This window comes from Oncorhynchus gorbuscha, linkage group LG03 (assembly GCF_021184085.1).
Source record: "Oncorhynchus gorbuscha isolate QuinsamMale2020 ecotype Even-year linkage group LG03, OgorEven_v1.0, whole genome shotgun sequence".
Lineage (NCBI taxonomy): Eukaryota > Metazoa > Chordata > Actinopteri > Salmoniformes > Salmonidae > Oncorhynchus > Oncorhynchus gorbuscha.
In genome coordinates, this window is record NC_060175.1 from 71,405,650 (window position 1) to 71,430,649 (window position 25,000).

The following is a 25,000-nucleotide window of genomic DNA, read 5'->3' on the forward strand; positions in this document are numbered from 1 at the left end:
CACATCACCTTGTCGATACAATACACACATCACCCTGTCGATACAATACACACATCACCCTGTCGATACAATACACACATCACCTTGTCGATACAATACACACATCACCCTGTCGATACAATACACACATCACCGTGTCGATACAATACACACATCACCTTGTCGATACAATACACACATCGCCCTGTCAATATAATACACACATTGCCCTCTCAATACAATACACATATTACCCTACAATACACACAGAACTCTCAATACAACACACACATAACCCTGTCAATACAACACACACATAACCCTGTCAATACAATACACACATTACCCAACAATTCACACAGAACCCTCTCAATTCAATACACACAAAACCCTCTCAATACAATACACACAGATCCCTCTCAATATAATACACACAGATCCCTCTCAATATAATACACACATTACCCAACAATACACACAGAACCCTCTCAATACAATACACACAGAACCCTCTCAATATAATACACACAGAACTCTATCCTACACTGACTTCACTGACTGGCTGTATCCGAGCTGCGAATCAATTTGCATTTTCCAGTAATCAAGCACAGCAATAGCCCACTGTGTGGTGTAGAGAGGAGGAGGAAGGGGAAGTGTGTGTGTGTGTGTGTGTGTGTGTGTGTACTACACTGATGAATGAGTAATGTCATTGGGGAAAGGCTCATGCATAATGTCATTCATATTCATAACGGTGTAGCATGCAGTCCACTATGGCATGATGAGGGCCCACCGCAGCACACTGTGAGCATAATGAGGCCCCATCAATACCCACTCACTGTGTCCGTCCGTGTGTGGGTGTATCCATATGTGTCCGCATGCCTGTGTGCGTATGTGTGTGCGCGCGTGTGTGTGTGCGTCTGAAACATCTGTGTGGGTTGAGGCAGTGTAGGACCTGCCATTGGGAAGGTGGTCAAGTGAAGTTGAGACCAGAGCTAAACATTGGATTGCGTATTGTTTTGAAAAGCCAACTGAAAGACCTTCATCATGACACAAATGGATTCATGTTGAAGGTTTAGATGAGGGGTCGAGCACAGAGGTCTCAGGGACGTAATCACTAGGGGCCACCAAACAGAAGAAAATGGACTGAAGAAGAGAGGGAATGCATTGGTCTGCGTCTCAATAGTCTGGGGCGTTTGAGTGAAACCGAGTTCAAAGTTCACCAACCAGTGACACCCTACAACCCATTTCCATTTTAGTCATTTAACGAATGCTCTTAGGGTTAAGGAGGAATAAGGGTGGAGTGCTTTGCTCAAGGGCACGTCAACAGATTTGTCACCTAGTCGGTGTAACGGATGTGAAACGGCTAGCGTAGTTAGCGGTGTGCGCTAAATAGCGTTTCAATCGGTTACGTCACTTGCTCTGAGACCTTGAAGTAGTGTTTCCCCTTGCTCCGCAAGGGCCGCGGCTTTTGTGGAGCGATGGGTAACGATGCTTCGAGGGTGACTGTTGTCGTTGTGTGCAGAAGGTCCCTGGTTCGCGCCCGGGTATGGGCGAGGGGACGGTTTAAAATTATACTGTTACATCGGCTCAGGGGGATTCGAACCAGCAACCTTTCGGTTAACGGCTCAACGCTATAAAACCCAGAGAAGCCCCTTAACCCCTATTCATCCTTCGTACTGTTGGAGCTATAGTCAACAAATTGAGTCCCAAATGGCACCCTCTTTCTTATACACTGCACTTCTGTTGAGCAGAGCCCCATAGTCCTTGGTCAACAGTCTTATCATTAGTAGTATTCTGTTTGTTTCATTCACGTCTCTTTTCGACCGGCGCTGTTGGAGCCCGGGAACGTAAGAACCTCACTGTACCCTGCAATTACATCTGCGACTCTGTGCATGTGACGAATAAACTCTAATCTAAATCAAATGTAGCCCGTTAACTAGGGAATCGGGTGCCATTTGGGACACAGCTGGAGTGCGTGGGCCATGGCTATGCACTGTGTGTACAACGCATTTAGGGACACCTTCCTAATATTGAGCTGGACACCCTTTCGCCCCCTCAGAACAGCTTCAATTGGTCGGGGCATGGACAAGGTGTCGAAAGCGTTCCACAGGGATGCTGGCCCATGTTGACTCCAATGCTTCCCACATTTGTGTCAAGTTGTCTGGATGTCCTTTGGGAAGTGGATCATTCTTGATACACACGGGAAACTGTTGAGCGTGGAAAAACCCAGCAACGTTGCAGTTCTTGACACAAACAGTTGCACCTGGTACCTACTACCATACCCCCTTCAAAGGCATTTAAATATTTTGTCTTGCCCATTCACCCTCTGAATGGCACTCACACATAATCCATGTCTCTATTTCCTAAAGTCTTAAAAATCCTTCTTTGACTCGTTTCCTCCCCTTCATCTACACTGATTGAAGTGGATTTAACAAATGGCATCAATAAGGGATCATAGCCTTCACCTGGATTCACCTGGTCAGTCTGTGTCATGGAAAGAGCAGGTGTTCCTAATGTTTTGTCCACTCGATGTAAGTTTCCATTGATTCTCTTAACATGTGTCCCTCCCTCCCTTATTTTTCTATGTCCCCAGCCATTGTTCTTTCACGCGCCATTAAGTTTATACTTGAACTCTCGCTCCCTTTGTGCCGTGACCCGGCGACACTGGCCGTAAAAGCCAACGGTCCGCCTCCTCAATAAATGTATCACCTCATAAAGACGTGGGCGCTGGTGCCACGTTCAGTGGGACGTATCGACAACACAAAGACCAATGAAGGAGAATCCACTGGTCAGGCTATGGGAAACTGGGCAGTCATTCACATTTGACTTTGAGTGTGAATATACAGTATATCTATAATATGTGATGTGACATGGATTGTACATCTGAAATGGAGGTATTTGGAATTCCAGTTGTAGTGTGTGTGTGTGTGTGTGTGTGTGTGTGTGTGTGTGTGTGTGTGTGTGTGTGTGTGTGTGTGTGTGTGTGTGTGTGTGTGTGTGTGTGTGTGTGTGTGTGTGTGTGTGTGTGTGTGTGTGTGTGTGTGTGTGTGTGTGTGTGTGTGTGTGTGTGTGTGTGTGTGTGTGTGTGTGTGTGTGTGTGTGTGTGTGTGTGTGTGTGTGTGTGTGTGTGTGTGTGTGTGTGTGTGTGTGTGTGGGTGACAGTGGTCAACCAAACAGAAATAGTTGAACAACAACAATACATCTGCTCACCTTTTTGATGCAGCTCTCCGGAGAGGACGCTGCCTCGTGGTCATTCAGCATCTGCTGTGAAGAAGACAAACAAACACTTTTTTACAACTCAGCTCCGGCAGAAATAACAGACTCCTAATTCCAATGACATATGGTGCTCTGAACAACCTCGGACCAAACCGTAACCTCTTCTATTAATCATGACCGTGGTGATCTGCTTATGGGCAGGGGGACTCCATACCGTTAACCCACACTAAGACCAGGGGACACAGAGTTACAGAGTTACCACCCACCACATCCTCCACACACCACTTAAGAGCTGTTGCAATAAATGCCTCCGTTTTGTCTGTAATCTCCCCTCCCCTTCAGCATAACAGGACATTTCGCTGAGACAGTCAGCTTTGGGGGAGAGAGAGGAAAGGAGATGTGGAATTAGGCCTCCAGCAATATTTACTCAGAAAGGCTGTGGGGAGAATGCTGCCAGTGTCTGGAGGTTGAAACGCATCAAGTTGAGGAAGCAAGGAATGATGAAGAGGTAGGAGGGATGGTTACAGTGATAATGACAACCCTCCCCCCTCTCTCTCTCTCTCACAGTGGCTCATTCATGGCTGGGAATTAGGGAGGGGAAACCATCCATAGTCTGAGTTTAGCTGGGATTATCAGGCCCACGTGCGCGTACACACACACACACACACACACATCTCTCAAGCACCCCCCCCTCCCAACGCACCAGCCCTATCCTCCCCACCTCTCTCCAACAGAGGGTGTGTTGTGTGGGGCTGCACTGGTAATTCCGTACCGTATATTGAACTTGACATATTAACGTTTGAATGTTCTCGATGATTTGAAGGGGGGGGGGTATGCGTCTGTGTTCCCGAGCAGTTATCTCATTTGGAATCTGATGTGGGGAAACTGTGGGGGGATTATTTGGCGCGTACAGTGGAGTCTTTTATGAATCACATTGAATAGACCTGCTCAAAGAGAGATTACGGTCTGTGTGGACGGTAAAGCCGGATCGGGGTCCTATAGGCGCTGGCACGTTTCTGCCCAACAAACACGCGATTCTTCCCGTCCCTAGACCCATTTACTTGTACATGTGCAATTGCTAAGTACATGACTGTAAATGTCCAAACCTCTTAAGGTTTAATGGTCACGTGTATCATGTGTGTGTGTGCATGATTATGCCACTGCCTTTTGGCCATACAGGGCTCCGGAGAAAAGAGACCTGAAAGGGATCTCATTTGTGACTCGATTCAGGGAACGAGGCGTATGTCACGCCTCACCACTTCACAGGAGCAGCAATCGTTACGTGTAGGATCTGTGTTGTCATGTTATTCGTATCTCAGAGCCATTTGCGTTGCTAGTTATAGCCTAATGTTAGCTAGCTCACATTGAACCTGGTCGGTTAGCTACCTGCAGATTCATGCAGGGTAGTAACATCATCAGTTGGGATTTTGGTTCACTGTTTAGCTAGCTAGCTACATGTCTTAACAAAAGACTCCACTACGCAAGTAACCATTTCAATAGAATGTCACTGTGACAACTGTTGATAGACGTAGCTGGTAAATTCCCTCTGGCTATCTTACTCTGATTTCAGAGCGCTCTCGTCTGAGTGTGCCAGAGCGCAGAATATCTGACGAACTTAAGAACACTCGACACCTGTTGAATATGGCCCGTGTCGGTAAACATTGGCAAAAAAAAGCTTAAATATTTGCCCGCAGCACAGTTGCCGTCACCAAACGCTCTGGATAACATAAAAACAGCCTAACCAGCTCTGCTAGGCTGAGTAAAGTGGTTAGTGAGCTCTTCTCTGTGCCAACGTTAGCCAGTTAGCTTGGGGTGCTTGACTGCTGTTAGGACAGAACGCTCGGATCAACCCTTAAAGAGATGGGTGGGGCTAAAGCTTAAAGAGGGTGTGAACAACGCTAAATGGGCGTAGACAAAGGAGAGCTCTACAGTAGTCGTACCAAAATATTCAAAGGCCATTTTCTCAAAAATGAGGTTACAAGTAGATCAACTTTCAAAGCAGAATAACTTTCCCATTGTTCCTCAACTGCAGTGTATGATATACCATTTTCTACCTTTGTCTCTACTTTTATCCAATTTTTATATATAATCATTAATCGATATATATAATCATTTAAATGTTTTGGTGCATGAGACCGAATCGAGCCGGTCGGTCACATTTGGTTAAATGATGACCAATCTCGTTCTGCCAATAGGTCTCAGTGTCTCCCATGTCCTGTCAAGGGAGACTGGCATCCAGTCCATGTGCTCTACATCCGAAAGGTCACCCTATTCCCTCTTTAGAGCGTTTCTGTTGACCAGGACCCATAGACTGCCATTTCAGACATCTGTATTGAAGACTCATCCATGTGTGCTGCAGACAGACAGACAGTGGACCAAAGCTGCGGTTCACTGCATTAAGCTGTCAGTGGATCTCCCAGCCCACTGAATGGAAGCAATTACACCACAGATACTTACACGAGTACACTTACATCTCGAATCTAATCCTCAGCCTTGTCATAGCCATCCCCCATCGTAAAAACAAAATCACGTCAGCCGGCGGCGCAATTCAATGACACTATTTTAAACTAGCGATCCGGGGTCTTTGTATTTGGTCCACCACAGCCCATGTGTAACTCGTAAGCCCCCTCAAGCCCACCACACACAACAGCATCCAAATACACCCTTGGTGTGTGTTTATAAATGGCTGTAGTGCTGGGAAACTGCTCAGAGGCACAGCTTTGGGCAATGCCAGAGCCATTCACTCAGAGAGAGAGAGAGAGAGAGAGAGAGAGAGAGAGAGAGAGAGAGAGAGAGAGAGAGCAAGAGAGAGAGAGAGAGAGAGAGAGAGAGAGAGAGAGAGAGAGAGAGAGAGAGAGAGAGAGAGAGAGAGAGAAAGAGAGATAGATGGAGCAAGGGCAACACTCAGTTGTGTGTGTGTGTGTGTGTGTGTGTGTGTGTGTGTGTGTGTGTGTGTGTGTGTGTGTGTGTGTGTGTGTGTGTGTGTGTGTGTGTGTGTGTGTGTGTGTGTGTGTGTGTGTGTGTGTGTGTGTGTGTGTGTGTGTGTGTGTGTGTGTGTGTGTGTGTGTGTGTTCAAGCGGCTGTGTGTGTATGTGTTTTGTGTGTGTTCAAGCGGCTGTGTGTGTTGCTGCGCGTTTCTGTGTGTGGTGGTGCTGATAAGAAGAACCCTCCTTCACATTCCTGGCCATCCTGTTCACATTGTGCTCTGACAATAGCCCTTAAAAGTGATGGACGCAGATAATGGAAGAGAGGAAGAGAGAGAATGGGAGAGAAAGAGAAAGATTGAGACCGAGTGAGAGTGAGAGGATAGAGAAAGAAGAGAGAGGAAAGAGAGATAGATAAAGAGTGATAGGTGAAAGAGAGGGAGAGAGAAAAGAGGAAGAGGGTAGACAGAGAGGCGAGAGGGGCCTTCCCCCTATGGTAATATATGGAGGCCAGCTGTAACAGTTTACAAAGTAACAGCTTCATTGATTCTGCAAAACGCTACCAGGCACTCCAACAGGGTTAGGCCCTCTCTCCCTCTCCCCAACACCCTCTCGACACGCCAAACATAAATATGTGTATGTATCAAATTGTGCGAGAGTAACCCGAAACTGTAGGAGACATGCAAACAGACACAAGCAGTTAAACTGACGGTTGAATGTCTTTCAGCTTTTGGGTTAGACCCACTTCTTCCCTCCTCTCCCCCTTTACATTCTCGGCTGGCTCGCTCCAAATCTCAACGTGAGTCTCTGAGAAAATATTTTGTTCTCGTTTTGCATTGAGCTTGGAAAACCAGCTGCTTATAAAGTGAATAAACATAAAAACACCTCAGTTGAAGTCGCTGTGTGCTTTGCTCCGAAGAGCCGCGGTGAACGGGGTCTCCTGCGCTGGAACGCATGAGGTTATAGGTGTGATGCGCAAGGCCCGAGTCTGCCTCTCTCTCCCTCCGTCTCGTTCAGCTCCCGCAGACAGACACACAGGCACCCGCACAGACACACACTCTCCACAGCCTTACAGAGACCCAGTCAAGCAAATAAATAGCCTATTAATTAGAAGAGGGGAAAAAGTGATTGGCCTTCCTGACTAACACCAGCACATGATTTATTGCCCGTGTCACCACCATTTCAAAGTCACTTTTCTCCGCGTCAGACGGAACACTCAAAACAGAGGTGAGCTTATTTCTGGATCCCTCCACAGAGCGGTTTCACATTGTACCCTTGTGGTCCTATCTGCACTAGTCTAACGCTGACCTGTACTAACTTGTCAATAGGTCTTATGGACATGACGAGGAGAGAAACTATGGCAAATAGCACCGGTGTCATGGAGACAGTGGAAGGTGTGTGTCTGGGCACAAAAGCCTTTTTTTTATGGGCCTGAAATGACCTCAAACGTAAACACACGGTTCTTGATGAAAGGTGCAGCCACCTGCGGAATCATTCCAACGCGGTGACTGTCTAAACCTCATTAGGTGTGTGTGTGTGCATGTGTGTATTTGTGTGACATGCCATGATGAGTAAGCAAGGCGAGGTGTGGAGTGTAAAGAAGCTCCTCGGCGAATGGGACTGCTGTATTGTTACACCCCCCCCCATTGCCAACCAGGCACACATGGAGAAAATCGGGCCCGGTTAATTCCAGAACCTCTAGCACCTCTTCTTCTCCCTACCCTTGAGAGGCTGTCCAGCGTAGGCCCTACACAAAGCCCACGTGGTCGTTTGCCTTCACAACCCCTGCACCACTTCGCAAGACACAATCACTATGGAAACTGTGAGCCCACTTATTGAGAGTCCAGGAATTACCGATAGTGCTTAAACTACTCAGGGATCAGCGACAAAGGCTAGCGCATCCCAGATGTACACCAGTAGCACAGAAACAAAAATACAAAAATAAAAGATCCCTTTCAGAGTTTTCGCTGTCGGAAAATGTTGGCACTCGTTGCCAAAAACAATTCTCCTCAAGTCTGGATAATATGAGGCAATATAGCAACACGGCCAATGGATGGTTATGGATGTCAGAAGCCACAAGTTTCCAAAAAGAAACACCAGCAAACAGACCTCAAGGCCTTTTGAACCGACAGACTGACAACCCATTGGCTACAGGAGCCACACCAAGAAAGCCACAAATTGGAAGTTTTGCTATGCAGTTATTGAGAACTTTCTCCAGCTGGCAAGAGTTAATTGTGGCAATGCCGGGACATTATTGATTTCGTGACCTATAGATTAGCACGGATGCGGTCTTCCGCGGTGCGATCGCCCACTGCATAATAAACGGCTGAGTGTGCCTGTGTGTGTGTGTGTGTGTGTGTGTGTGTGTGTGTGTGTGTGTGTGTGTGTGTGTGTGTGTGTGTGTGTGTGTGTGTGTGTGTGTGTGTGTGTGTGTGTGTGTGTGTGTGTGTGTGCGTGTGCGTGTGCGTGTGCCTGTGCCTGTGCCTGTGCGTGTGCGTGTGCGTGTGCGCGTGCGCGTGTGCGTGTGCCTGTGCCTGTGCCTGTGCCTGTGCCTGTGCCTGTGCCTGTGCGTGTGCGTGTGCGTGTGCGTGTGTGTGTGTGTGTGTGTGAGAAAGAAAGAGAGAGAGAGCTCTTTCTGGTTTTCACTGCTCTGCCGTCTAAACTGGGCACTAACTATCATGTCAAACATGATTGCAGCAAATTAATCACTGTGATTCTCTCCAGCACCAGCCGCTCTCAACCCTTCACAGCCGACACGCTTCAAGAAAAATATCACTAGTCTGCAGTCTTTTCCTATGAGGTCTACACTTCTGATATCGCTTTGATAGCCCTGGACCAAAACAGGCTTGCTCTCTCTTTGCCTCTCTCTCTCCCAGCCTCTCTCTGTCTCTCCCAGCCTCTCTCTCCCAGCCTCTCTCTCTGTCTCTCCCGGCCTCTCTCTCCCAGCCTCTCTCTCCTAGCCTCCCAGCCTCTTACTCTCTCTCTCTCTCTCTCTCTCTCTCTCTCTCTCTCTCTCTAATCAGTTGAATCTTGTTTGAGTAAGGATACTGTCTGACTGGATAGGGTTCTTTTGGACTCAGTTTGTGTTCCAGGGTCATTTGTCCTCAGTTGGGTGTAAAGGGGCTATTTTGGGACTTCCCAACAGATACGGCGCTATCACTACTTAAAACATATTTGAACAATGAGCCTGCTCAAGAAAGAACACGGAGAAGGAGGGAAGGATGGAGAGAAGGGAGGAAAGGGGGGAAATCCTCCCTGCTAAATACCAGGAAGTTAGACAGCATTCTGATAGAATATATCTATGAAGACTTTAATAAGCTGAGGGCTTGAATCCGTCTGCCAAAGCAAACATCAAGGCAGTCCTGATAGCAGAGTGCTCCGAGGGCTATTGATGGGGGGGGGGGGGGGCAATTAAACATAATGGCTCCCAGCTTAGCATTGTTTGATTCCATATTATAGCCTTATCAACGTCTTCCACTTTGGCTGTCAGCTGAATGTGAGAAAGGCATACAGACCATGTTAGCGGATGGCAGAGGAACGCACTAGTCCTATTGTCTGGGCCCGACACAAAGGTGAGAGAGATCCGAGATTGGTTTGACGGGGCCAAAGCGAACAGCGTTATTACCCAACGCACCGGGACGGGCCAGGCGTTAGTTGGCGGAACGGAAACCTTCCAAGAGATAGAGAGTGAAAACACAAAGGGCAGATCTGTCAAACACGCGCTGCCATTGTGCGGCCACCTCTCAAACAACAGGCGTGTTTGCAGTACGAGCAACGAGTCATTTAAGAGTCCTTTAAGAGTCCCCATGATTTATGCTCGGGCAAATGTCACAATAAAATATGACGGGTGCTTTTCAATAAAACCCGGGACGAGCTGCATTATTGTTTAAATGGTTCGTATGACTCATATCAACGTATTACCCATACAAGCGACATAGGAGCATGATTTATTTGGCTAATATTCCACAGCTTAATATTCACTAAGTGTACACTGACAGGCTGAACTCCTGTTGCGTTCTTCAACTTCTTGTTGGAGTGAATTGTTCTCTTCAGGACAATATTAGCGCTGAAGGGTTCACGGTCCGCACTTGCTCAGCAAATACACCTTGACAGTGGTACATTATTTTATAATGCCGGGAGAGAGAGAAATCGATGTTGTGCCTCAGAGTTGTTAAAAACGCGAAAGAGAAAGAGAGCGAGCAAGAGAGAGCACAGGAGCAAACGTATTAAAAGGGTCATATTTTCATACGGGCCTCGCGCCTCATCCATCACCTTAGCATTGGGCCTCTATCCTTTTAAGCCGCGACGCAGAACCTCATATCGACAGAGCCATAGCGATAAATTAGCCGGCTGGCCCACTTTATTGATAAGTCATTTGGGAGGATGATCAGTAATAATCATAAGTGAATAAGGGAGGGGCGATAGATCTCCGGCCAACAGATGCTTTGACAGCCGCATGGTCACCGACCAATAAATAATGCTACCTTGGTGGCTAAGAGGATTGCAGTATCCTGGTCGGGGTAGCGTTCACACCATGATATATGGCATCTTCTGTGTCTGATATTGATAAGGTTGCGGCATATCGAAATGTCGTCGGGCTGGGGGGGGGGGGGGGGGGGGTATCTCCACCTCTTCTATAATGATCACATACGGCCTCTTGGAACACGCAGGAGGGGGGGGCATTGGAGAGGGGGGGGCGTCGGAGAGAGATTTAGAGCTTGACCTGTAGGCCGCATAAATTGGGTCGAGAGTCAATCCATATGATACGTAGACGCTTTTCACTTCTGCTGGCAAACATGGAGTTTGAAAGATGGGATATCTCGGTAGTGTATGAGGTATAGGTAGCAACATGTTTTTCATTAGCAACATGCTTCAATCTGATCAATCTGATATTGGCTTTCTGGATTCCAGTATTCTCCCATCTCAATTTCTTTCCTCGGAGATGTATGTCTGTGAAGGAATACACATTGGGTCAAATGTCTCTCTCAAACCATTGAAGCCTGTAATTCAAACCAGGGACCCCTTTGTATGCAAAGAAGAACATATAAACCTACTTAAGAGACCAGATCTGTCATCGGAAGAGGTTTTTGGAAGCGGGCCATGGGTATATTGTCATGTGATGATGGAAGACGCCTGGCAAAATGATGTATTGTTTATTGGGCCCGGATAAATATTTACTGCTTTTGCATATTTCGGTGTAAATATGCAAAGAGCTTTCCTTACATCGCGCCTCACGCTGGTCTGACAAGTCCATCCTGCTCGCCAGAGGGCTCGTGAGAGAGAGAGAGAGAGAGAGAGAGAGAGAGAGAGAGAGAGAGAGAGAGAGAGAGAGAGAGAGAGAGAGAGAGAGAGAGAGAGAGTGCGCAAAGAGAAGAAGGGTATTTAAAGTACACTAACACTAACTTTGGAGAAATTTCGACACTTAGGGGAAAGGGTGGGGTGGTTTTGAAGGTTAGTCGGTTGCTCCCCTCCCCTTCGATACGGGCTTGTAGCTTTTCCACATATTGACGGGAGGAGAGGGGAGGACAGGGAGGGAGAAGATGGAAGGGCAGACTTGGGGCCCCTAACATGAAAGTGAAAGGTGTCCCTTGAGTTGGGGCTAAGTGCGCGTACTGTATATTTGGGTCGGGGGTCGGGGGTCGGGGAGCACAAGCAAGCGCTTTCTTTGTGCTTTGGGGTTTAAGCCGGGGTCAGTTCTAGATGATGCCTTCAAGTCGAGAGAGACGAGGAATGACTGCATGATGAGATTTCTTCCCCAGATAAATAAATACCTCAACCAGTGTATTTCCTGCCTGGCTGCGCCTAGTCAAGTCTGATGGGGGAAAGGGGGGAGGTGAGGAGCCCAGGAGGAGCGAAAGGATTGCTTAAAACACTGTTGCATGTCCCAGAAAGACATAATATAGCCATTTAAGTGATGGGGGGAGGTTGACGACAACTTCATTCCCGTCACGGCTATCTTTAACACTAGAACCGCCATAGGCCAACAGCCACTGAAGTTTGATTTAGTAAATAAATGAAAATCTGCTTAAAAAAAGAATAAAGCCCTGCTCCTTCCCTTGTTTGTGTTTTACATTGCTCAGTTGTCAGAATATTGAAATCACGAGCAGAAAGGTATTAAGAGCTTTTTTTAACCATTTTCTTCTCTCCACACAAATAAATGCACTGTGGGACATCTCTCTCTCCTCACGGAATTAATGACGTGGGCTAGATGGATGAATGGGCCATAAAAACGGATCATTGTGAATGTTACTTCACAATTTCATTTCAATTAGGTCTCACTGAATGATGAAGAGGTTGATTTCATTCACGGCAATAGTGTGATGATGAAGAACTGTGGCCATTGTGACTGTGAACTAATGAAAACGCTATTGTGTTCTTTGAAATATATATATATATATATTTTCATATTCTAATGTTACCTAAGACACAACCAAGTCATTATTATTCTGTCATCATATATGAAATGTTTTTATTAGACTGTTAGAATGTTGACCCGTCATTGGCTGGAAGGGGGGGTGTCATCAAGGCAAGGCGTATGCTAATGAGGGCCGCGTGACAATGTTCTCTAGCGAATACTTATAGGCTGAAAGGCCCGGCGGCTCTAGTGTTAATGCTGACGCACTTGGGAACTAGTCTACTTGGTCAGAGCACTTTTTATGAATGTCTAAATTCCTGGTTGGTTGTAGCGCCCGGACATCTCTGCTACGGCTCGTCGCTATACCTTCTTTAACCATAAACACAGTATAGCCAGTTCCCCAGTCTCTTTCTCTCGGTCTCTCAATGGCCCTTTTGTCCTGACCCCTGACAAATGTTTACAGTTGCGTGTGTTTCCTCCCCGTAAAAGGATCGACAACGTCGTCTCATCAATTGGAGAGAAGTAAGGGTGTCGCGTGTTCCAAGAGCCACAGCGAACAGCTTGTAATGTCAGAACATCTTTTGTTTGTAGGAGCACAGACCTCTCTCCCTCTTTCCCTCTCTCCTTTCCTCCCTCCCCCTTTCTCTCTCTCTCTCTCTCTCTCCTGGGGCCACATTTTGACAGTGTAATTTATTGACACCGGGGTCATGTTCACTAGGCACAAAACGGAAGAAAAGGGACTGAAATAATTGACTGTTTTGCTACAGTGTGCCCTAATGAGTCTGACCCAGCCAGAAGCACACTGCCATAGATCCCGCCCCATAGGATATGGGAGAAATAGACATGTACCTGAAGGACAAAGCATCTTTTTCCATGTTCCATGTTGAGGTGGAGGGGACAGGACCAGAGTGGTGCCATTGTAATGGGGGTTCAGAATAGACGTATATTGTCTTTAGACACTGAACAGACTGAGGATCACCTAAAATAGAAATAACGGTGTCTGGGGTTAATAGGTCAAAATTACAGATGAACAATTGTGTTCCTGTCTGCCAACTGATGAATCCTCAGAGGGATTGGAGAATGCTGTGTGTGTGTGTGTGTGTGTGTGTGTGTGTGTGTGTGTGTGTGTGTGTGTGTGTGTGTGTGTGTGTGTGTGTGTGTGTGTGTGTGTGTGTGTGTGTGTGTGTGTGTGTGTGTGTGTGTGTGTGTGTGTGTGTGTGTGTGTGTGTGTGTGTGTGTGTGTGTGTGTGTGTGTCGTCCTCCCCTCTGGCCAGCTCATCTCCATCATGATGACAGAGAGTCCTGCAGCTGTCAGCTCCATGACAGAGGGAGAGGAATGGCCGGCCTTGTTCCAACTCTGCAGACATGAGCCAGGCCATCGACAACAGGAAGGCAAGCAGCCCTGTGTGTGTATTGTGGTGGTAACCCAAGACTCAGGACGCGCAGGGATACATTTCAAAGAGACACCAGAGTGCTACAGATGTTGGATATTAAAGGGGAAGTTTCCCTAAAATCCAACATTTCCTAAGTGATTCCATACATTGAAACTAGTTAGGCGGAGTTGGCCTTCTTTTTCTCCCTGCAGCCTGGAACTGGAAAGCTGCAAAAGGGGATCACGTGACGTGTCTTTGTGCACTGTTAGCTCTGCTCTGTCGTCAATCAAAGAGCGATTGAGGAATTTGAGAATTTGGGATAAATTCTTTGTTCTATTGAAAGTGTACAGCCAAATTAACTATTTTTTATCAAAAGTACTATCAGTTTTGAGTCAGGAAATGTGTACTTTTCAACCTAAAACGATTGGGATTATTTATATCATTATGTTACAGGGCCAACTGCAGCAACAGCGGAGATAGGAACAATTGCTCATGTGCGCTGTCATGGGGCAACTCTGTGATGTATATGCCCTTATTTGGAGCTTGACGTCACAGATGTGTGTGTGGGGGTGAGGGTGTGTGGGGTTGTGTGGGGGGGAGAAGGAGCCGGCTCAAAAGTTTGAAGACTTATCCCAGGTAGCCTAAAGTTAGCTCTGAAAAGTGGAAATCCAAACAGATGCCAGCAAGAGCAAGCTGGTGTTCGGTCGCTGTCTGCACTTTATATAAGAAATCTAGGGGAAAAGGCACAAAATGTCACTCTTTTCCGTTTAAAGATACAGACAGATGCAGAACATTTCTAGTAGCGATAAAAAAAACAGGAAAAACGATGTAAACACTGCAGCCAATCTTGCAAATCTACGTGTGTAGTTAGCACTTCATCGACGGTGACTTCTTCAAAAAAAGATATACAACCGGAAATGATGTAACAAAACACAGAAGACAACTCAAAAAGACACAGCTGTTCCTTCTGCATTCCCATGGCCTGGATCTGGTTCCGTGCCAAAACACAGCGGCGCTTTGGAGAAGAGAAAGCGTCAAAGCTAGCGTGCAGAGGTACAGTTGAAGTCGGAAGTTTACATATGTAACGGATGTGAAATGGCTAGCTAGTTAGCGGTGGTGCACGCTAATAGCATTTCAATCGGTGACGTCACTTGCTCTGAGACCTTGAAGTAGTGGATCCCCTTGCACTGCAAGGGCCGCGGCTTTTGTGGAGCGATGGGTAACGATGCTTCGTGGGTGACTGTTGTTGACGTGTGCAGAGGACCCCTGATTCGCGCCCGGGGCGAGGGGACGGACTACAGTTATACTGTTACACATACACCTTAGCCAAATACATGTCAGTTGCACGGTTTTTCACACCGTAGCCTAATACAAGAGCTGGCGTAACTGAGTCAGGTTTGTAGGCCTCCTTGCTCGCACATGCCTTTTCAGTTCTACCCACAAATTTTCTATAGGATTGAGGTCAGGGTTTTGTGTTGTCCACTCCAACACCTTGACTTTGTTGTCCTGAAGCCATTTTGCCACACCTTTGGAAGTATGCTTGGGGTCATTGTCCATTTGGAAGACCCATTTGCGACCAAGCTTTAACTTCCTGACTGATGTCTTGAGCTGTTGCTTCAATATATCCACGGAAATTTCCTCCCTCACGATGCCATCTATTTTGCGAAGTGCACCAGTCCCTCCTGCAGCAAAGCACCCCCACAACATGATGCTTCCACCTCCGTGCTTCACGGATGGGATGGTGTTCTTCGGCTTGCAAGCCGCCAACCTTTTCCCTCCAAACATAATGATGGTAATTATGGCCAAACAGTTCTATTTTCTACCAGAGGACATTTCTCCAAAAAGTACGATCTTTGTTCCCATGTGCAGTTGCAAACCGTAGTCTGACTTTTTTAAGGCGGTTTTGGAGCTGTGGCTTCTTCCTTGCTGAGCTGCCTTTCAGGTTATGTTGATATAGGACTCGTTTTACTGTAGATATAGTTACTTTTATACCTGTTTCCTCCAGCATCTTCACAAGGTCCTTTGCTGATGTTCTGGGATTGATTTGCACTTTTCGCACTAAAGTACGTTCATCTCTAGGAGACAGAACGTGTCTCCTTCCTGAGCGGAATGACGGCTGCGTTGTCCCATGGTGTTTATACTTGCGTGCTATTGCTCCCAAGGATGAACCAGACTTGTGGAGGTCTACAACTTTCGGCAGATTTCTTTTGATTTTCCCATGATGTTAAGCAAAGAGGCACTGAGTTTGAAGGTGGGCCTTGAAATACATCCACAGGTTCACCTCTAATTGACCCAATGATGTCAATTAGCCTATCAGAAGCTTCTAATGCCATGACATAATTTTCTGGAATTTTTCAAGCTGTTTAAAGGCACAGTCAACTTAGTGTATGTAAACTTCTGACCCACTGGAAGGGTGATACACTGAATTATAAGTGAAATAATCTGTCTGGTAACAACTGTTGTAAAAACGACTTGTGTCAGGCACAAAGTAGATATGCTAACCAACTTGCCAAAACTAGTTTGTTAACAAGAAATTTGTGGAGTGGTTGAAAAACAAGTTTTAATGACTTAAACCTAAGTGTATTTAAACCTCCGACTTCAACTGTGTGTAGCTAGTCTAATCATTAGTTTGAGTTGTTCTTATTGTGTTGTAGCCTAGGCGCTATGCCGGTTAGCATATGTTGGTTGAGGATACCATAGACAGTAATTGTATCATCGTACATTCCAGAATAGACAGAAGACAAATAAAAGGTGTTGTTGCATTTGAATGACTTACTCCCTGAACACACCGACAGCGTCATTGTGTTTTGGTACACCAGAAGTACATTCATTTCCAATGGAGCGCTGCGTTTGCAGTCGCAGTGCGTTCTGTGTGGTGCGTACGATGGATCTATCGAACGCATGCATCAGGCCGTACACGTAGACGGCTTGACAGAAATGGAAGCAGGTGAATGTTGGACTTTTGGTGCACACATATCCAGATGATGTTGGGTACTATTTTGCGCCATGCCGCTATCGGGGCGATCAAGGCGTTAGGATCGCAACGACACCCTTTTTGTTCTCCATAAGCATAATCTATCCATGTCTGATATGTTGGCTAGCCTTGGTGTATTTGCATGGCAACATTTCATGTTTTTAACAACTGTATAGTATAGCCTTGGTGTATTTGCATGGCAACATTTCATGTTTTTAACAACTGTATAGTATAGCCTTGGTGTATTTGCATGGCAACATCTCATGTTTTTAACAACTGTATAGTATAGCCTTGGTGTATTTGCATGGCAACATCTCATGTTTTTAACAACTGTATAGTATAGCCTTGGTGTATTTGCATGGCAACATCTCATGTTTTTAACAACTGTATAGTATAGCCTTGGTGTATTTGCATGGCAACATCTCATGTTTTTAACAACTGTATAGTATAGCCTTGGTGTATTTGCATGGCAACATCTCATGTTTTTAACAACTGTATAGTATAGCCTTGGTGTATTTGCATGGCAACATCTCATGTTTTTAACAACTGTAGAGTATAGCCTTGGTGTATTTGCATGGCAACATCTCATGTTTTTAACAACTGTATAGTATAGCGTTGCGTGAAATACATGGCCCCAGGAACCACCTGTCCTATTTGGCTGCATGTAGTCTGTCCTATTGTGTATTTGTAACCCCGCCCCTACTGTCGATAGCAGCCAATGAATATCCCAACAATATAATTACTTTTAGCCCCATGCCCATAAAACATGTTTTACAGATAGCAAACGTTGGCAGCCCTCCAGTAGTTCTATTAATCAGAAGCAAGTATTTCATTGTCAGACACATTTACTTCGTATAACTAATCTGTAACACTAAGCTACGGTCTTCACCCCCCCCCACAAATAAAATAAATAAATTGCATCTGTGATTATTAATAAAGGATAGTTTTTAGTTAAAGGGATTCAACCCACGAGAGCGTATATAAGCGCAGTTGTTAACCATCTCCGCTGTTGTTGCCGTCGGCAACATTAAGAAAATCATTTCAACCTTTTTAGATGTAAATGTACAGTATACATTTCCTGGCTCAGAACGTACAGTACTTTTGATAAAAATAGCTCATTCGGCCGTACACTTTCAGTAAAACAAAGAATTTGTCCACAATTCTCAAGATTTCTCAATCGCTCTTTAACTGACTACAGAGCATTGCTAACAGCACGTAAAGACAGGTCACGTGACCCGGTTTTGACTGCAGAGAGAGAGAGAGAGAGAGATGATAACTCCACCTAACTAGTTTCAATGTATGGAACTATTTAAGGTATTTCTGGTTTTAGGTAAAGCCTTTAATGTGTTCACCTTGTTGCGTTGCAGGAGAACTAAATGTAAATGTGGATTCGAGGTTCAGAAAAAGGCTTCTGAAGCTTGTCATTTCAACCTACCGAAACCTTTATCAACCCCTACAAAAATGTCCATGAATTATAATCCACAAAATAATTGACCTTTGACCTTGACCTTTCCTGATGCTACATGATTATTTTCCTGCTGTAGAAAACTGGCTTAAATGAACAACCTACATCTGCAGATGTGTATTTCTGGTATACTGAGTTATATTGTACACGTTTCACATTTCTATCAGCAAACACATTGACTGTAGGAAAGATGTAGATTATTCCTCAGTCAGCTATCTGCACCATTAGAAAGTCTGTCCAGCTTTGAAAGCGCTATTAATTACTCGCAATCAAACTCAAATTATTGCATTTCCCATCATTTCAAGTTCAATTCGAACACAATTACCTCTGATGATAATTGAAGCAGTACAAGCACACAGTGATAAAAATACCAACCGAAATAACAGCATAATAGCTATAATAGCTATAAATTTGTATCATTTCGAGGCCGACTTGGAGATAAAGCCATAAAAAGGAGCTTGTGTATGGGAAATGGACTGTAGCTCCACAACCGTTTACCCTGGCGATTTGATGAGCGTCCAATCTGATTATTTACAACTCGGAACGTAACATTTATTTGTATTTTTTAAAGGAGTTAAGTCAGCTGCTTTACAGCCAAGAGACGCTGTCTGGTGATACACACCAATTCGTTTTACTCCACTACGGTGGCTGATGAGGCCACACAGTGCCAAGATCATAGCTGTGGTAGCCAATGAGAATCGCTGCATGCATGGCGATTGGATATCTAGTATGTCGTGGTGGCGAGATTTTGGTCATCTGCTTCATGTAGCGAGCTGATAATCTGTTGTCAGGTTGCTATTGCTCTCGATATCCTAGAAATAAAAGCAATAAATAAACAAGTGCACCGTTCAGTCAACAAACTCTCCTGTAGTCAATCGGTGGACGTTTCAAAATGGACCTCTCTGCAATAGATTGAATTGAGGGCATCTGTTTTAATAAGTTCGTCAACTCATCTTTAAACCTTTCAGTGCTACTCGGAACCTCGTTCGGGATTGAAACAGCCATTACTAAACGTTTACGGAGGCTTGCGCTAAAGGAGACAAACGGAAGCCCATTGTGTGCTCACTGATTCTCTCCAGATGACGTATGTAGTTAAGTGATCTGTGGGACATCCGGCGTCAACGTGATAACAACCACTCGGGTCTCTGTCATTCCCCCTCGCCTGTGTTTATTCTGTTCCTCTCTCTCTCTCTCTCTCTCTCTCTCTCTCTCTCTCTCTCTCTCTCTCTCTCTCTCTCTCTCTCTCTCTCTCTCTCTCTCTCTCTCTCTCTCTCTCTCTCTCTCTCTCTCTCTCTCTCTCTCTCTCTCTCTCGCTCTCTCTCTCTCTCTCTCTCGGCATACTATTTATCTGTGCTCTCCAGAGATAGCGACGTTTATCACCACAAGGACTTGTCTCCAAGTCCACGGGATCAACCCATCACCTCCACAATAAACGTCAGGGTGAGATGATTGATGCGGCTAATGTAATTGATTAGGGGGCCGCGTCCCGGGACATTGCATCCCCATGATTCACTGCTGTCTTGTTTACTCAGAGCGAGGAGCGAGGAGCGAGGAGGAGCGAGCGGAGGCGGTAAGACGAACCTGGCGGTGACGTGGGATCCCGCGCCCGCTTGGCCCAAAACAACAGACACGTCCCCTGAGAGACGAGAGACTCTCACTATTTTCTTTCTCTCTACTTTATGATTGACCTTGGAGGTGGTTGGGGACAGTCATTAAATAAGACATAGAAGATCAGAGATAGGGGTACAGACAGTCACACTCCCTTGGACAAAAGGAACGCGTTTTCCCTGCTTGTGATGAGTCGACATGTCATTGATGAGTCACCGAGGTCATGAAAGGGACGGCCTACAGGAACATGCTCCAGCATGGCCATGGAACCACCAGCTACGGCTGTCACTTCTATTCTCATTTTACACTACCCATCCTAGACCACGAGACACATAGTCCAACAACAAGTGGATTTCATCCATCTGTGAGGTACTGCAATGGAATTCTGCCCCTTAGCTGTAGTTCAACACTTCTCAGTCAAGTTCTCAGACAGACGGACAGACCATCACAACCCAACCCTGTCCATGACCCTAATACACCACTATCACCCCCAAAGCCGTATAGGGCCGCCTAGATTTCATGCCAGAGAATATAAGCACCACATGTGCTTTCCAGTCGAGACGGGTCGTGATCACTCGGCTCTCCCACAGGTGGCATCTGCTGCAGAGATACGCATCGGAAAGGAGGGAGAGCAGGCTTGGCTGACCTTCGGGCTCATCACAAATGACTTTATTAGCAGGGAGATAAGAGGACACCTTTAGGAGGACTTTACTGCCCCGTCAGCGAGAAGGATCTCCGCCAGAGAGATTGCTGTCCCGAGCTTATCGACGAGCCACTTATCAGGAAGAACTTTCCTGACATTGAGGAGGGCCTGCAATTCGTCCTCAGAGACTGTCCTCAACCTCCAAAGAGACAACTGGTTATCAATAATCAGTGGGGTCATGGAAATATGCTATCGTTGTGACAATTAGTGTCGTAAATAAAGCATGAGCGAGGCTTGAGAAGGGTTGTTGTCCGTGTTGTTTCCGTGTCTCAAAAGGCGTGACGGAAGGTAGATAGGGATCCACTTCTTTAGAAGCTGAACTCTGGTTTATAACTGTCTGTCTCGGCCTGATGGATCGCTTTATGGTGGCTGTCTCATGGTCATGACTCGAACTGGAACTTTCCATTAGTCATGTAAGTAGAGCAATCAGTGCGGAAAATGTTTGCGAAGGCCCCCCGACCTTTGCTGTTTTTGTGTCGGCGACTGAGGACACCAACGCTTGTGCCACTTCTGACGCCTCAACTAGCGAAAACAGAGTGAAATGGCTTGAGCCCTTTTTGAACGACGACTCTGGCGCGCTAAGGTTTCTGTGGTGTCGGTCGTTCAGCGTTGGGTAATGGATGAGCACGTCGGAGGGAACTTGGACAGCGAGCCAAGACGTGGTGAGAGAGAAGTCGTCCGTCCGGGGCGTGAGAGAGCACAGTGCGGGCTTTATTCGCCTCCTCGGCACCGTCGTTAAAGACCGATGACACACTCCTCTAGCTGACATTAATCTTGAACAGTGTGCTTTCTAAAATAACAAAAGTCTTTCCCCCCAAGGCACAGGGAGAGGAGAAGGCCCGCTCAGTCTGCAGGGCTCTCTCTGCGGTGGGAGACTTTTCTTCCTCTTTTCACCATGTTAATATTGGACGACCAGCGCAGAGAGAAAAAGAGAAAGAGAACGAAAGCGGGAGAGAGAGAGAGAGTTAGAGAGAGACAGAGACACAGGGAGAGGGGGTATGTGTGTGCAGTGTGAGAGGCAGAGAGAGAGAGAGACAGAAACAGACAGAGACGGTATGGGAGGTACAGGGTTAGAGTGAGATGTCAAAGGCCCTTGACCCCAGCTGCTCAGTCACTGCTGGTGATGAGGGGCAGCTCTCCTCTCTGCAACTCCTGCCACACATTAGCCTTGTTAACAGTGTTATCCCCTAGCTGGGCCGCCCTGCCTAGATAAGATACACAACTACCACTGCTGATGGGCTCTGAGTGAGAGAGGGAGGGGGGCTGGACATGAGACATGTAGTGGGGCGGGGGGGCAAACTAGGGGAGGGTCAGTCTGCTACTGTTTCCATCATGCCAGAGGGCGGAGAAAGACATACAAAAAAACACACAGATATTGTTGCCTGATGTGTGTGTGTTCGTGTTCATTTGCATGTGTGTGTGTGTGTGTGTGTGTGTGTGTGTGTGTGTGTGTGTGTGTGTGTGTGTGTGTGTGTGTGTGTGTGTGTGTGTGTGTGTGTGTGTGTGTGTGTGTGTGTGTGTGTGTGTGTGTGTGTGTGTGTGTGTGTGTGTGTGTACACAGGGGACGCAGAAAACAGCGCCACTAATGTTGTTTGGGTTTGGGGTGCCAGACAGGAATCCCACTTTATCAGAGCCCAGGGAGCAATCTGGGCTGGCCCATCCCCTCAGTGTCCATTACAGGCCAATAGACAGATAGGGCATGGGCTGCTGCTCAGTGTTTCCCATGGAGTGAGGGAACAGAGGAGAGAGAGAGAGAGAGAGAGAGAGAGAGAGAGAGAGAGAGAGAGAGAGAGAGAGAGAGAGAGGGGGGGGGGAAGAAACAAACAAACAAACAAAGAGAGCGAGAGAAAGAGAGAGAAAAGAAAGAAAGAGAGTGAGAGGGAGAAAGAAAGAAAGAAAGAAAGAGAAAGAGAGAGAGAAAGAAAGAAAGAAAGAAAGAGAAAGAGAGTGAGAGGGAGAAAGAAAGAAAGAGAAAAGAGGGAGAAAGAAAGAGAGAGAAAGAAAGAGAGAGAGAAAGAGAGCGAGCGAGACAGAGAGAGATAAAAGAGAGAGAGAGACCTGCGTCGACTGACAGACTCAACAGACACTCATACCCGGCCAAAACCAATACCAGTCCAAAATATTCATTCCCTCAGCATCTTGTCTCACAAAACTTAACACTCGTTTCCCAACTCATATTTAAAAGATAATATTATAGTATAATTCCTTACAGCAAACTTGAATAGAGAATACACTAGCCAAAATGGAGTCAATACGCGTGACCTCTTCACATTGTTTTCACTGTCTAAACTAAAGTGTCATTTATGGGGTTAGTGTATCTCTCGGATCAGAGCTCATCCTTCCAGCCTATATTCGGAGCATACAATGACATTTTTTTTTGTGTGGCTCCATTGGCAATTTCTCAATCCCTCTCCTCTCCCTCTGTACTGAACCATACTGTATACAGACAACCAGCCAAGGCTAACAAGTATCTCTAATGTGTGCAGCCCGGCGAGCCCCCTGAGGAGAGGAGCCCAGCGCCTCTGGCAGCCCGGACAATGTGTGTGTTGTGTGGGGGAACTGACCGTCCACGGGACTGGACAGGCAATCTGGTGCTGCGGGCTACGCTACTACTGCTGCTGCAGGGGAGCGAGGGCTCTCTCCCTTTCTCACCCCTCTCTTCAGCTTGCCTCGTCTGGTCGACCGCTCAAAAGAAAGAGTCACCATTTTCCTCCCTTCTCTCGGTTTCTCTCACTTTGTCTCTCTTTTCTGGCTTTCTCTCTTTCTTCTCTTTCCCTGTCTCTCTATCTCTCTTTCTCACTCCCTCTCTGTCTCTCTGGGGTAGTGTGTGTGTGTGTGTGTGTGTGTGTGTGTGTGTGTGTGTGTGTGTGTGTGTGTGTGTGTGTGTGTGTGTGTGTGTGTGTGTGTGTGTGTGTGTGTGTGTGTGTGTGTGTGTGTGTGTGTGTGTGTGTGTGTGTGTGTGTGTGTGTGTGTGTGTGTGTGTGTGTGTGTGTGTGTGTGTGTGTGTGTGATACGCGCCTTTTCACCGCACTGACACCTTGCAGATTGAGACGTCAAGGCCCTGTCTCGGCTGCAGCAAATTAGCGATTCTTCTCGGGGGCTAATTGGAAATCAAAACGTTTTGTATGGAGGGGTGGAGGGAGGGGAGGAGTGGAGAAGAGACCAGCTCTAAAGGAATGCAGTCTGTGGCTGAGTGGAGTGGGATGGGGCGAAGGGGGACCATTGAATGGGTTTATAAAACATTGCACAGAGTTTTATAACCGCTTTCCGATCCCGGATAGACCCGTGTCATAACATTACTATAGAGAACCTTATGGAACATTATATGTATGTGAGTATGAGGACATATGACAGAAATGTACTTCATGGAAAGTGATAAAGAATGTGAGTAGAGAAAGAGGACAGTTCGCTTTAAGACATGAGGGATAAGACACGCCTACGTCATCTAAGAGTGCCCGGTAACAGGGGAACATGCGTCCCAAATACATTTCTACCTCGCATAATAAGCAGCCCCCCCCCCCCAAAAAACATTAATTACACGGCGCACATTTACATAATTCAGAGCAAAATATGAAACAAAAAAGTGGCAGTATAGCTAATTGACTAATTCATCACGCGCGTTGCCGGTAAACGCAGTTCATTAGTACCTGCTTGAGCAGGTTTGTGCAAATGAAAACATTAGCATAGCTGTGTAGCTTAGCGCCGCCAACACGGAACGGAGGGCTGGAGCGAGGGAGTATGTGGAATGAGAGAGCACACACACACACACACACACACACACACACACACACACACACACACACACACACACACACACACACACACACACACACACACACACACACACACACACACACACACACACACACACACACACACACACACTGGAGGTAGCATACTGTGCATAGGAAGCCCCTGAGCATTGGGTTTATGTTTAATCAATGCAATCTGCTCAGGTACATTGGGGGCGCTTGATTGCGCCTAAAATGGAGTGGCACTCTCCCGAAGAGAATGAGTTATGGCCAAGCATCGCTGTCATAAAACATCTATTTTCTCAGTCTGATGATCAGCACTTGCACTATAATACCGTCGAAAGCAAACCATGACTAAAAAAAGGCAAGGCCCATTACGTGGCAGCAGGATGCAGTGTGCTCTTTCACTCTACCTGATACAACAGTAAGGCATTGACAAAGACCAAGCTGGGTTTGAATCCCATATTCTGTCACACAAACTCATTTTTTTTGTCAGTGGTTCTATTCCTACAACACGTGTTACTATTCCTTACTGGGGAAAAATGCAATCGCAATTACACTCGGGCCACACTCCATTCAAGCAAAAAATCTGAAACAGCAGCTCTGATTGACAACGTACTTTTCACCACAGGATGCATCCGTGAAGTGTTC

General features: G+C 46.4%; 1 protein-coding gene across 17 annotated transcripts in view; it reads right to left on the reverse strand.

The window, feature by feature from the left end:
* Positions 1–25,000, reverse strand: part of prdm16 (PR domain containing 16) — a 253,625-nt gene that overhangs the window by 119,263 nt on the left and 109,362 nt on the right. For 11 of the 17 annotated variants that reach the window (XM_046343585.1, XM_046343589.1, XM_046343598.1 and 8 more), the window contains exon 3: positions 3,190–3,243. The exons of 5 other annotated variants lie outside the window; for them this stretch is intronic. In XM_046343585.1, coding sequence (XP_046199541.1) covers positions 3,190–3,243 — 54 coding nt within the window. The remainder of the gene's footprint in view (positions 1–3,189; positions 3,244–25,000) is intronic. One more of the 17 variants, XM_046343584.1, reaches the window with a different exon arrangement.